At 37.5% G+C, this 15,257-nt stretch overlaps 1 protein-coding gene across 1 annotated transcript; it reads left to right on the forward strand.

The window, feature by feature from the left end:
- Nucleotides 648–5,562, forward strand: LOC109232377 (V-type proton ATPase subunit E). Its single transcript, XM_019398116.1, has 6 exons — nt 648–918; nt 1,881–1,981; nt 2,870–3,026; nt 3,912–4,105; nt 4,305–4,404; nt 5,201–5,562. The coding sequence occupies exons 1-6, from the start codon at nt 817–819 to the stop codon at nt 5,234–5,236; spliced, it is 690 nt and encodes a 229-aa protein (XP_019253661.1). The 5' UTR covers nt 648–816; the 3' UTR covers nt 5,237–5,562.

The raw sequence follows: 15,257 nt of genomic DNA on the forward strand, positions 1-15,257 counted from the left end.
AAAAGTTGCAATGTGATTGGTATTAGAAGTTTGTTCAAATTCATAATTATTTCCAACTTTACCACTTTTTAGTTGAATTAGAAGTTCTCGATATCGGTAGAGTAGGAATTTATATGCAATGTATGTGGAGTTCAAATTGAAAAAGAATTCCATCATTAGGTAATTGACAATTAGATCCTTAAATTATACAAATATTTAAGGGTATAAAAGCCTATCAAAGTTTCGAGGATATTTTAGTCGTTCAACATTTAGCATTAATTATTCGTGCTTTTATAATAATATAGATAGATAGATATAGATATAGATAGATACAGATAGATATAGATAAATTGATACCAAGGGAGTATTATCCGGTGTCAATTTACACAAATCCAAAGTTTATGTTTATATTTTCGTAAAGAAAAATTAACTTAAATAGCCGCCTACCCAAGCGTTTAAATTTAAAATAGCTGGCAAATATTAATACACATATAATTCACGTATAATATATATTATATATATATCTAAAATTGTATATAGTAATTATTATATAATTAATAAATAATAAAATTAACTGGCTATTTACGTAAAGATCTCGGCTGTCCGGGACCATAATGCTAATAATATAAACATGATGGGTGACTACTCCAATTGTAACAAAAAACGTGGGAGAGAGAGAGAGAGAGAGAGAGAGAGAGAGAGAGAGAGAGTCGTGATTCAAGTGAAGACAGCAGTTGGCAATAATAAGACTACAAATTACTATCTCTACTTTCTGATTTTTGCTCCTTCACTCACATCCACAGCACATCGCTTCTCCGATCCAAAAAAGTTGCGAAGATGAACGACGCAGATGTATCGAAGCAGATCCAGCAGATGGTCAGATTCATCCGCCAGGAAGCCGAAGAAAAAGCTAATGAGATTTCCGTCTCCGCCGAAGAAGTATTGGCCTATTTCTTACTCTATTCACCAATTAGCCGTAGTTAGACTAATTTTGGTCCAATTTTGAAGTTTATTCAGTTTTAATGATCTATATATATCTTGTTCTCAGAGTAATAATGTGCGCATTGAAAAAGTAAGCCGTAATTATTAAAAATTTGATCCAGTATTGAATTTGAATTTAGTTATATAAGTAATAGTGTGTGCATCGAAGAAGTAAGCCTTAATATACAAATCGTCCTCTGATTTTGAAGTTAAATTAGTTAATTTCAGTTTAGTCGTCAGTTTATCTGTTGTTCTCAGAGTAATAACGTGTCTCCTCCAGAGTACTAAGCCCTAATTATAGCCCAGTCTTAAAATTCATTGAATTTTAATGATCTCTGTATATCTTGTTCTCAGAGTAATCAATGTTGAAGTTGATTTAGGTTTAGAGTAATAATGTACATCGAAGAACTAAGCAATAATAATACAAATTATTGTCTGATTTTGAAGTTAATTTCAGTTTAGTCATCTGTCTATCTGTTGTTCTCAGGGTAATAATGTGCACTGCAAAGTATGAAGCCTTAATTATATAAATTATACTGCAAGTGAAGTTATTTTGAGTTTTTTAATAGGTGTAGCTATTGTTCTTTGAGTTAGAATGTGCGGCTGGAAGAAGTATTCCATGATTATACAAATTATACTCAAAATTTGAAGTAAAATTAAGCTCAGTAATCGTTTTATCTGTTGTTCTTTGAAAAATGCATGCACGGAAGAAGTAAGGCATAACTGTACAGATTTTGATCCAATTATGAAGTTTTCTATGTTTAGTAATTACTGAATCCGTTGTTGTTTTGTGTGTCAATTAGCGCACTGGCATTGTTATACGAATTATGTTCGAATTTTGAAGTTAATTGTGTTTAGTCATTAGTGCATCTCTTGTTATTCGAGTGTTAATGAGCACACCGGATTTGTGATTGTTTTAGGAATTCAACATCGAGAAGTTGCAGCTAGTGGAACTGGAGAAGAAGAAGATCAGACAGGAATATGAGCGTAAAGAGAAACAAGTCGATGTTCGCAAGAAAATGTAATTTCCCCGACTTGGTTTGAATAGTGGTTTTGATCCAATCTTTAGACCAGTCAAATGTGTATGAGTACAATTTACTTGAAGTTAGAATTGTTCAAGTGGTTTGATTTGTTTCTTCGTGATTGTGAGGTTGAACTGAAGATCTTGTAGTGTTGTTGGATTGTAACCATAATAGGTACACCTCCATTTTGCATGATATCGTCAGTCTCTATTCAGTGGCTTATATGCTGTGATCTATGTTTGCAGTGGACCACTTCGGGGAAAAAGAGAGATCTATTTTTGCAGTAGAGACTTATAGTGAATTCCTTCATCTTTTCAGTATGTCTGGGTTTCTACTTGTTTAGCTCCATGTTAGTGGCACTTGGATGTCAAATTAAGTGTGATCTTCTTGAATTTACATTCTCTATTGTTCATTGCATTGAGCATTGATTGGACAAAACATTTGTTCTTAACATCTGCATTTGCGGGAGCTCTTGCCTTGGCATATGCCAAAAGTCATATTTCACTTCTAGTAATGCCAGACTTATATCAAGTAATTTTCTTACTGAGCTGAAGTAATTCATATAGTCGATCCAACTGATCTTAATGGACAGATAGATTGATTTTAATTTTTAAGTGACTCTACTTGGCCTATATGAAACTATTTCTTAACGTATTCATCATTAGTCTAAAGTTGATTTTTTTTTTGCAGTATCAGCTTGATACTGTTTTTAATAAAATTTTCACCTTATAAAAAAAAAAGAACAGTCTAAAGTTGATTTTTGTAAAATTGTTTTGCTGCTATTATTATGTGAGCACAACAGTTTCTGTGGTTAATCTAATCCAAATTTTAATTATGGGCCGGCAAAATAGAGTATTTAAAGCTTCTTTGTAATGTGTTCATTGCAGTGAGTACTCCATGCAACTCAATGCTTCTCGAATCAAGGTTCTTCAAGCTCAGGATGACTTGGTCAACTCCATGAAGGAGGCAGCATCAAAGGAGCTTTTAAACGTCAGCCAGAACCACCATATTTATGAGAAGCTTCTGCAGGATCTTATTGTTCAGGTACTTTGGCTGATGGATATAAGCTGTACGAGTACGCCTTTCGTGCCCCCCCACCCCCTTTTTTTTTCTTCTTTTCCTGGAATTGGCAGGAAACCATGAATCTTAGAAATGAGCAGGACTATTTCATGAAAGACAAACTATTTTCTAATGACTTCTCATGCAGTTTTGTGTATGAAGTTCAGATTGTGCATTAGATGTTAAGATGTGAAGATTACTGTGGTGGTATCAGAGGCGGACCCAGGATTTGAGCGCGACGGGGCACCACTGTATGATAATCACCAGCGATAAAATTCTAAAGAAGAAGAAAAAACACCGAACATATATATATATATAAGAGAAAAAGAGTTTTCTTCGCAAAATGGATGCTATGGGAAAAGAAGTAATAAAATTAATTAAGTTGACTAGTGTGTATTAGTACTAAACTATAAATGAAATAAAAAAAAAGATAAAAGTAAAAAAAAAACAATTTGCTATTAAATATAAATTATATTGTAATCAAAGAACTAAAATATTAAGTTAACTATTATATATTAGTACTAAATTATAATTGAATTAAAAAAAAAGAGATAAAAGTAAAAGAGAAAGCAATTTAGAATAAAAATAGAAAGGAGGAAAAAAAAAAGCTAAAGGGCCATAGGGGGTTTCGAACATACGTCCCCAGCAAAGTTGGGTATTTAAGGCCCCAAAGCAACCACTTCTCCCATCCGCCTCTTTGTTTCTGGGGCACACTTAAAATATTTAAGGGGTCCCACATATATGTATAGATATATATAATATGTATATACATGGTTTTTGCCGAGACTAACGGGGTCACGTGACCCCTCACCTCACCACATAGGTCCGCCTCTGGGTGGTATAACACTAAAGCAACTCTTTGTGCTGCAGAGTTTGCTCAGACTTAAAGAGCCTTGCGTCCTACTACGTTGTCGGGAAGATGATGTTTCCTTGGTGGAAGGGGTCTTGGATGCAGCAAAAGAGGAGTATGCAGAGAAGGCCCAGGTTCACTCACCGGAGGTCATAATTGACCAAATCTACCTTCCATCTGCTCCATCACATCACAATGCTCATGGCTCCTCTTGGTAAACTGCTTCACTTCTATAGGAAACTTTAAACTTTAGCTCTTTCTTCTCAAATTTTTGCTCCATCAGATGGACTTTGGACTCTTTTCTTTCTCTTGCTTTCAGTGTACAATTGCTCTTGGGAGGAAGTTTAGCACTTAAGCTCGTCGAATCTAATTAGCTACTATTACTAATCTCTCTCTTTTTTTCCATGCCACAGCTATGGAGGAGTAGTTTTGGCTTCTCGAGATGGGAAAATTGTATGTGAAAATACAGTTGATGCCAGATTGGAAGTTGTGTTCCGTAAGAAACTACCAGAGGTACTTCCTGCTCCCTGTTCCTTTTGTACTTTTGAAAATAGCCTATTGATGTCCACAATGTTCTAATTTATTCAAGATTCCACCCTTGATTTATATACTCGTGCTTCATCTATTTTTGAGCTTTAGCTCTCTGTAGATATGTAGATCCCTTCCACTTTTAAATGTCAAACAAATGAATACAAAATCCCTTACATGTTCCTTGTTTCTTTGATAGGTAGCTTAGCGGATTAAATTATTCCCAGCGTAGACGTTGTGTAGTACTTAAACTGAGTTATAGACATTGCCTACCTCTTACCAATATGGTTTAAAACTTTAAATAACTTTAGTCATCTTCTTTATTGTTGTTCTTGGTACAGAACTTGGGTAATGTAGTGATGGGGGAAGTCAGTTGCTTACTATGTCTGATGAGACTATGGAAATTTGAGTATTAATACCCATACACCAACCCAAAAAAAAAAAAAAAATCAGCCTGTATAGGGTAGGGAACAACTGCAACTTAGATAACCACCAACAGTACCATTAAAAGATGAGTTGAATGAGAAACCAAAGAAAGGATCACTTACCAGTAAGATCTGCAAGTATGGGAATTTCCTACTTTTACCTCTAGCTCTGTCATTTAACTTGATAATAAGCATGTCCTACCCTACTCTAGCTCTGTCCTTGTATTTGTCTCCATTTAGACTGGTGGTACTGCTTCCATCGGTTTCTCAATGTTAGATCCATTTGTTTCCGACAGTCGCACTTTGCAAAATTGTAACATATAGTAATACTTCGTTTCTGTTAATGAATCTTGCAGATTCGCAAGTGTCTATTCGGTCAGATTGCTGCCTAATGCGTTTGAAACATTGGTGTATTGATCGCCTTTCGCTCGCTGCTCTTGCGATTCTGAAATTGGTGCCTGAATGGATAAATTATTATGGTTTTGCTTGTATACTATTTCCCTCTCTCTGAAAGACTGGCTATCCTTTTTGCTTATCGTATAAGAATATCGCGATATACTCGTGTTAAGTGATATTTCTTCAACATTTTAGCAGTAATTTTACGCTTTATTTTTTCCGTTTTAATGTTCAATAATAAGGTGTAAGTTGCTGGAACCCTGAGTTTGCTGGGTCGAGACAATTAAAATTATTCTGAGTAATGGCTCTCTCCATACTCTTAGTAATAGCATATTTACATTTCTATAAGTTAGCGCTTTATGCTTATATTACTACTTATTTTTAGGGCGTGTTGTCCTGCACGATATGGCTTTGTTATTGTCGCGTACGATTGCATAACCGTTAAGAAGGTAGAAAAGCAACTCAAGTCAATAGAAAATCAATAGTCGTGCAAAAAGGAAAAAGTTGATGTGTTTATACTATTAAATAGTCGGCCTTTTATTCTGAGGAAATATTCTTATTCTTGAATTCATAAAAGTTACTTTAGTAGATTAGTGAATAGTAGAATCGAATGAAGTTTACAACTTGACTCTGGTTAACAACAATCTCGGAAGGCAAAAATCCATAAAAATTAATAGTATAATCAACTTTTTTTTTTGTGTGCTAAAATAGAAATATTATTAAAAGCTAAGAAAGACATGTAGTATAGTTTGTACATAAAGGGACTGTTCTTCTTAGACAAATGTTCGAACAATCTTTATTGAAAGCTAGTAAAGCATAAGGCGGTGGTTCGTTGTAATGTAGTGGATGACAAAGTTGTTGGCCAGTAGAAGGAGCTAAGGTCATGCCATGTTTTGCCAGGAGATCTGCTACATTGTTTGCTTCGCGGTAGATATGCTTAAGTTCCGGTTGTCGCAGTTGTGCCATCAATAACCTGCAATCCATAATAAGAGGTAAGTAGAGATCAGAACCTGTGTCAATCATCGTTTGCAGTACCTGGGAATCTGTTTCTATCTCTAGTGGATAGAAATGAAAGTCCTGGGCAATTTGCAATCCTATCAACAAAGCATGAAGTTCTGCTTCAAGTGCAGAAGAGCAAATGCGGTGCGTAGTAAAACCTCGGATCCATTGATATTGATGGTCTCGAAAAACTCCCGCAGCACCCGCAGTTTTGGTGCCGGAGTTAAAGGCACCGTCAATATTTAATTTAAATAAATGTGGTGCGGGAGGATGCCATTTAATATACTGAGTAGTCAATATACGAGGTAAGGCAGAAGGTGTTCTTAGATAGTGGAATTCTATCACGTGGAACATAATATTTTTTACCGATACAGGATCATGTAAATTGTGGAAAAGGTTATGGTTGCGAGTAGTCCAGATGTGCCAGAGAATGAAAGGGACAAGTTGAGCTGTTGGAACTTCAATTCCATTGTAGATAAATGGAAGATGGATGCGTGTACACCTCTTTAAGCCATTCAGAGAAAGATGTTGCATGCAAGTTAATAGGGAAGAAGTTCCATGCAATATGAGAATTGGTGCAATCAAAGAATAAGTGTTGGAGGGATTCGATTTTAGTAGGACAGGAATGACAGAATGGGTGGGGATGCATATTAATAAATGAAAGATATGAAGCAATCGGTAGTCTGTTAAGAAGTACTAGCCAAAGAAACGTTTGAATTTTAGGTGGGATATGGAGGGACCAAACCCATTGAATATTTGGTGGATTAGCCGGCATGTTGCTACAAGTGTTAAGATATAATCGATATACAGATTTAGCAGAAAAAAACCCTGAATTGTTTGGAAACCAACAAAAGTTATCAGTGCGTGATGAAGTGGGATTAAAGTAAGTATTACGGATGAGAAGTGAGATATCTGGGGGTAGTTCAAAGGATAGGACACTAGTATTCCAATTTCCATTATGAAGAAGGCGATCTAGTGTAAGAGATTGCTCAGTATGAGTTAAAGGACCGTAAATAAGATTGCGAAGAGGAGAATTATTTGAGAGCCAAATGTCGTTCCAGACGTTAATGGTTGTGCCATTGCCAATGTGCCATTTAAGGCCTAGCGCAAGGCAAGAGTTACCTTGAAGAAGAGCTCGCAAAGTGGAGGAGGTTCTTCGCCGTGGAAGAATAGATGTGCAATTTGAAGAGGGGAGATTATACTTAGCATTTATGACTCGGGCCCACAGGAATTTGGGATGGCGACGAAAGCGCCAAGCTAATCCAGCAATAAGAGCTAAATTTTTACCCTTGGCTTTGTGGATCCCCAATCCACCATAGGCACGAGGTAGTGTAACTTGTTCCCAACTAACAAGATGAATTTTACGTTTAGTAGTGGTGGAGCCCCATAGAAAATTTCGTTGAATTTTATCAATGTGTTTAGTAATTTTGGCAGGAAGTAAAGTATATTGCATTGCATATGTAGGTATGGAATCAAGGACAGACTTAACTAAAGTAGTCCGACTTGCGAGGTTGAGAAATTTGGTCTTTTATCCTTGTAGTCTATTGTTCATTTGGTCAAGGAGGTATTGATAATCCACACTCTTAGGTTGAAGATTGGTGATTGGGAGTCCAAGGTATTTACCAACTTGATGTGAGGAACGCATATTTAAAATGTCAGAAATATCATCTTGGACACTTTGGGGGTATTTGGTGAAAAGACAATGCGGGATTTGTTATTATTGATTTTTTGTCATGCCAAGGTACCAAATGTTTGAAGGACCTTACGGATTGCAATGGCATTTGTTGGAGTAGCTTCCGCAAAAAGGATTAAATCATCGGCAAAAAGAAAGTGAGAAAGAAGAGGGCCATTGCGGGATAATTTGAGAGGTGTCCATTCGTGATTAGCAATAGAGAGGTTGATAATGCGAGTTAGAGTTTCTATACAGATGATAAACAAATATGGAGATAAAGGATCACCTTGACGGATGCCTCTCGTTGGAGAAAAGAAAGGGGTAGGTTGTCCATTTATAAGGATAGATATAGTAGCGGATGAGACACAGTTCAAGATGAGATTAATAAGGAAAGGAGGAAAATTTAAACCGGATAAAGAGTATCGAATGAAGGACCATTCGAGACGGTCAAAAGCTTTTTCAAGGTCGATTTTAAGAAACATGTGACCCTGATTACCTTTTTTGAATGGAAAGAGTGGATTGCTTCTTGAACACTAATAGCATTATCATTGTTCGTCGTCCGGGAATGAAGCTACTCTGGTATGGGCTAATAATGGAATCAAGGTGAGGCCGAAGCCTATGGACGATGATTTTAGTGATGATCTTATAGCTAGTATTACATAGGAAAATTGGGCGATATTGGGCTATCCGTTCGGGGCTTTTGACCTTAGGTATTAAAGTGAGATGCGTTTGATTTAGTAAAGGAGGAATAAAGGAAATGTCAAAGGCATCATGACATAGTTTTAGAATAACGGGTTTTAGATCATTCCAAAATTGCTGGAAGAAGATAGGATGGAAGCCATCCAGTCCAGGAGCTTTGAATGGTTGGAAAGATTGAATTGCTTGATAAAGTTCAATATCTTCGAGGGGCCGGTCCAGGTGTTGGGACATAGCAGTTGTAAGAGCATTGGGTGCGTGGATGGCAACTTGGTTGAGGTTTAGTAGAAGTTTAGTAGTGTAAAGATTGTGGAAATGAGTGATAATAATGTCATTGATGGTAGATTGGTCGAAGGTCCAATTACCTACGGTGTCATTAAGCCCGATAATGTGGTTTTTTTTTCGACGATGAACTGTAGAGAGGTGAAAAAAATTTGTATTAGCATCACCGTCATGAAGATTTTGGACTCGTGATTTGACTTTTCAAAAATCTTCTTCATTCTTTAAAAGGAGATTAAATTCTTGAACGAGATTATCTTCCAAAGCTATATAAAAGCATATTTATGATTTGGATCCATTTTTTGGAGACCTGCAATACGAGCTTGAAGGATTCGTTTTTTGCGAAAGATATTACCGAAACATTGGGTATTCCAAATTTGAACAACTTCAGTAAAATGGTTAAGCGTCGGTGTTTAACCAAAAAATGGGATTTTAGTCAAAGCTAGAATTTAGAAGAACTCGGGTTATTGATAATCAAGAAAATGAATGAAAAGAAGTAATTCTGGATAGCAAGATGATAATCAAGAGAAACAAATAAATCAATGTCTATTCCAATAGTATTTCCTGTCCTTACAACTGATCATATATCTCCTTTTTATAGATACCTTTGGAAATATACGTTTTTCTCATAATGAGGCTATTATGAGTAATTAAAGACATTGAATGTTACGTTACACAATCATTACATTTAAAATATATTCTCTCAGCATTTAATACCCATGAAATGCCGTATCTGTACTCTTTTCCATTGTCAGATTCATTCCTTCTGATTCTCGGATATAAATGACTTAAATAGGTACGGGCACCGAGTTATTTGTTTGATTGCTCGTGCCTCTTCCTCTTTCTTTGCTCGAACCTGTTGCACCCCATGACTCTTGGCTAATTGTAATTCTTTGACCGACCATTTGACCAATCCACGTGTCTTGACACGTCACCTTTATATATAAATATAATTTTTCCCAATACAAATAGTCCCCCCACTTTCCATTTATTCATCAGTTGAATATTTGGGAAGTGGATTTCATTAAAAGAGAATTTTTGTCACCATTAATGCTCTGACAAAATTGACGCTTCAATTGTCACTTCCATTTAATGCGTTTTTACACGTGTCATCCTCTTATTAGCTCTACAGTTTTGCAGCACTTTCTTAGGCTTTCTTTTTGGCTTCCCTGTTCACGAAGTGTCAGTTATCATTATTATGGTCCTTCCATCATTGTACTCTTTCCTTTTGCCAGCTGTCCATCAGTATAAATATAACTTCTTTTCTTGTCTTTTACCACATAAAGCGTATTGAACACTTCAATTCTTCAAATCTCTATTCACTTCTTCTTCACTTCAATCTTCTTCGCCATGACTTCATCAAACCCTAACCCTAGGAGAACTCCTATTTTAGATAACTTCTCCAATGCCCCCATTAGGCATAGAAGAGGTGGTAGACTTCGTAGCTTAGGGTCTGCTCGCGGTGGTAGCACATCCACGCCTTCTCCTAGTCTCTTCTAGAACTAGAGGTTCCCTTTCTCAAAGGTCTTCTTCTAGGAACAAAGAATCCTCTGAGCCTTTACGTGATCCTTTAGTTGAAGAGATAGTCCCAACAGAACTATCTTTTTATCATGATAGGGAATCTCTTAGAAACCAAGTTGCCACTTTAGATCGTGCCGATGCTTTCCCTACTCAAATTACAGAAATTCTAGCTCCTATAGTTCGTAAGGACTGTCACTGGAGTGATGATTTTCCCATTATCATTCCTAATCCAAATCAGAGGATCACTTCTTACATGATTGAATTCTCTTATGTTTATACATACCCTTTTACTCTAGGGTTCAAACCAGCCATTGACCCGGTCATTCTAGATTTTTGCCATTTTTTCAACGTTTGTTTGGGTCAAATCAATTGTATGGAGTGATGTCGCCTGTTTGAGGCACCTCACCAACATGGCAGATGTTGGCTTTACTTTTCCTCACCTAATTCACCTCTACTCCCCTAGGCTTTTTTGCAATGGCGTTTTTACCCTAGCGGCCAGGAGCAAGAGGGTTTTAGTGAGCCCTGAAGATGACAAAGACCGTGGCTGTTATGCTCGATTTGTTGCTGCCCCCACTGCTGGCTTAGTGGGTGAAGATAACGTTCCCTTCCCTGAGAAGTGGAATTTTGCACGTAAGTGTTATATCTTTCTCGTGCCTTTTTCTTTCAAGCTTATTAATTTCACTAATGTCGCTTCTTTTCTTTTCTCAGCAACCATGGGTGTTGTAGAGAATGTGCCCAACTTCCGTGGTTGGGTAGAGAAATTGTTGAAGACCGCTCCAATGGAGGGTAGGTCCTGGAAAAACCTTTCCAACCTTTACGGTTGGAAAGTAAAGACTCATGGTAAGAGTTTCTACTTTATCTTTCACGTATATAAATATTTTCCTTTATTGTTCTAACTTTAATCCTTCTTTTTATCAGGATTTGCTATTCGGGGAGTTACTGCTGAGGCAGTTGTGGCCTCTCGTGACTCTTCGGGTACCGGTACCTCTTTAGCCCGAGAAATAGTCTTGGGTTGTTCTTCTGCAAAAAGAAAAGCTTCTGAAGAAGAAGACTCAGAAGAAGAGGATGAAGGAGGCTCCCTGGTGACAAGACCACGAGCTAGAAGACGTATCGTCTCAGATGACGAAGCTGAAGTCTCACCCCGTCTACCTCTTCCCGAGCCTGTTGATACCCCAGTTATTATTCCTGATGATGAAGTCACTCTTCATGATATTCGTGAATCTATTGATCAACTTTTTATCAGTGGTTTTGATAGTGGAAATTTAGGGCCTGTTTTAGATGAACTTCCCTTATCTTCCTTTTCTACTTCCGCGCCTGTGATTCTTTCCTTACCTACCTCAAATGTTTCTGTTCCTCCCTCTACTATTTTTACTCCTTCCACCGCTCCTCCTTTGACAATTCCTCCACCTATCGTTCACCATACGGAGGTGGGTTCTTCGAGTAGAAGTAATGCTATGAGGAGCGTAACTACTGAAGTTCCTGCTGATAGCAGCCTCTTAAGGAGGTCAGGTCAAGCTGACGTTTGGCTCGAGCCTTTAATTGGCCCAATCGAGAAAGCAAAACTGGAGAGCCATAGCAGCCTGACTTTAATGAATGACATAGTGCATGCCACTTTGAAGGTATTTTCCTTCTTTCTCTTCTTTACTTTGTAAAAATTTCTATCTTCGAGATTCTTATTTCCCTTTCTTTTTTCTTAGGCCAATCTTATCGGCACTGAGCTGATGAACAGAATCTCCCTCTTGGAGAAGGTAGCACGTGATTCAGAGAAGGTTGCACGTGATTCTCAGTTGGAAGCAATCAATTGGAAGGAACAATTTGACAGTGCTCAAATTAACATGGAGGATTTACAAGAGAGCAAGAGTACCTTAGAGCAGCAGGTGCGAGCATTAACTTCAGAGCTAGCGGTTATCAAGGCTTCCTTGAACCAAGCAAAAAAAGAAAAAGAACGCCTTGAATCCTCTTTTTCAAAACAGCAATCTAAGGCTAGCGAAGAGAACAGGGCGTTGAAGGCTCTGCTGAATCAAAAAGAAGTTTATGCTGGAGAGCTCGTGCAAAACTTAACTCAAGCACAAGAAGAGCTTCGAGTCTCTGTTGATAAGGTACGTGCTTTAGAGAGCTCTCATGTTTCTCTTCAAGCTTCTTGTAACTCCGCCTTGGCCGAAAATGAGGAGCTCAAGAATGAGGTGGCTGCTTGGGAAAAGGATTATGAGATCCTTGAAGAAAAATTTGACGTTGAGGTAAGTTGGGCTTTTTTGAATTCACGTCGTGATACCCTAATTGAAGCTGGTCAAGAAAACTTCGACCTGGAGTCAGAATTAGCTAAGGTTAATGAAACCATTGAACAAGCTCAGCAAACACAGGACTTTCCTTCTCCCGTGATTGAAGCTCCCGTGGTTGAAGCTCATACGAGTATTGCACATTCTTCGAGCCCAATCGAACCTACTGCTGCAAGCCAAGTTGAAACCGCATCGGCTGATGCTCTTGCTCAAGTTGAGTTGATTGCTGTGAATCAAGATCAACCCGCAACCGTTGATGCTCCTGTCCAAGTTGAGCCCGTTGCCGTTGATGCATCTTCTTCAGTTCCCACATCTTCTTAGTGAAAAATTTACGTTGTCTTGAATTCCTTCTTTTTTGCAGGCACCACTTTGGAAAGTTGTGTTAGAAACCCTTGGCTTCATTTGAGGAGGGTTTATTTCAGAAAATTGTAATCAAACCCTTAACTTCATTTGAGGGTTGGTTTTGGAACGCAAGTCCCCAAGTCTTTTATGGGGCAATCTGTATAAACTATTTCGTAGTTTTATGACTAAGTTCGTACTTAGTCTTAAGTATTTAAAAAGTTTTTTTATGTTATTATCTTAGACTTCTGTTTATTCTATTCTTTCCTTTATTCTTAAGGACTTATAGAATAGTTTGCATTTTTGTTTTTCGAAAATGCTTCTGTCAATCTCATGACTAAATAATTTAAACATGAGTTTTATAAAAGAGGGCCCTTTTATATTTCGACAATTAATGAAGAAGACGTCTCAACTTCATAATGGTGTTATCATACGATAAAAGAAATAGGAACACACATGTTTCTTTTGAAATAACATTGACAAAAGATTTTTATATTTGAACTTTGTCCAGTTTTGAATAATGCTTTACATGTATTTGAATTACATCTATAACTTTCTCGTAGCTGTTTTTCTTGTAACAGATTTTTAAGAAAAAATAATAAATACGAGGTTTTTCTTTATAACCCGTTTCAGAACAATAAACACAAGGTTTTTCTTTATAACCTACTTTAGTACATAGCTTTTACCCTAACTACAGTAAGGTTTTCTTTAGCCTTGGCTCGTGACTTCGTGACTTTTACTCTGCACTTGACTTTTTCAGGCTTGATTTCTCTTCAATCTTCTTTGCCTTCTTCATACATACTCGTGTATATTATGTAGTCCCCCAAGTGTTTGAGTGTTGAAGTATGAAGCCTCGAGCACTAGATTGTTTCTCTCTTTTGGTCCTTTTCCTGAAAAGGAAAAACATACGGGACTCGGAGGTGCGATTTTAGATGAAGACTGCCTAACCCGTTTATATTTCTATCAGAATAATTGTAACCCTAGGCCAGGAATTTTAGTTTATTCCGGGTGCCTTACAGGTCGTGACTCATCATTTAGTACGGGTTAGTTTATTGCCTAGCATCTCAAATCGTTAGTAAAATTTTAACAATTCAAAAAAGTTAAATGAAAAATGGTGATACCTGACCGTGGGTATTCCTTAGAAGTAATATCTCGTCAAATGAATAGCATTCCAATGTGAAGGTAGTATTTTGCCATCCATTGTCTCCAATTCATATGCTCCCTTTCCTGCAATATCACGAACTCTATAGGGTCCTTCCCAAGTTGGACTTAGTTTACCCGCGTTGGCTGCCTTTGTAGACTGGAAAACCTTTTTAAGTACGAAGTCCCCAACTTTAAAGAATCTGAGGCGTGCTTTCCTGTTGTAATATCGTTCTATGACTTGTTTTTGTGCTGCCATTCTTATTACTGCAGCTTCTCTCCTTCCTTCAAGTAAATCTAGATTGACCTGCATCTCCTCATCATTAGATTCTTGTGTCGCTTGTGTGAACCGTGTGCTTGGTTCTCCTATCTCAACTGGAATTAAAGCCTCAACTCCGTAAACCAATGAAAATGGTGTTTCCCCTGTGCTCGTTTTCGTTGTTGTGCGATACGCCCATAAAACACCAGGTAGCACCTCTGGCCAATTTCCTTTTGATTCTTCTAAACGGTTATTTAAATTCTTGATAATAACCTTGTTTGTTGACTCTGCTTGCCCATTACCTACCGGATGATAAGGTGTGGACGTAATCCTTTTAATTTGCCAACTTTGAAAAAATTCTGTGATTTGAGTTCCTATAAACTGAGGACCATTATCACATACGATCTCCTTTGGTACGCCAAATCGGCATATGATGTTTCGCCAAATAAAATCTTTGACTTCCTTTTCTCGTACCTGTTTGAAGGCTCCTGCCTCTACCCATTTAGTAAAATAATCAGTAAGTACGAGCAGAAATTTTACCTGTCCTTTTGCTTGTGGTAATGGACCCACGATATCCATTCCCCATTTCATGAATGGCCATGGTGCGATGACCGGATGTAATAATTCCGCGGGTCTATGCATGTTGTTACCGTACCTTTGACATTTATCACATTTGGCCACGAAACTTTCCGCTTCTTCTTCCATTTTTGGCCAGTAGTAACCTGCCCTGATTAAGGTTCTTACCAATGATCTTCCTCCGGCGTGATTTCCACAATGCCCCTCGTGTATTTCCCTCATTACGTACTCTGTTTGAGAAGGTCCAAGGCATCTAGCTA

The sequence above is a fragment of the Nicotiana attenuata genome, chromosome 9 (genome assembly GCF_001879085.1).
Source record: "Nicotiana attenuata strain UT chromosome 9, NIATTr2, whole genome shotgun sequence".
Classification (NCBI taxonomy): domain Eukaryota; kingdom Viridiplantae; phylum Streptophyta; class Magnoliopsida; order Solanales; family Solanaceae; genus Nicotiana; species Nicotiana attenuata.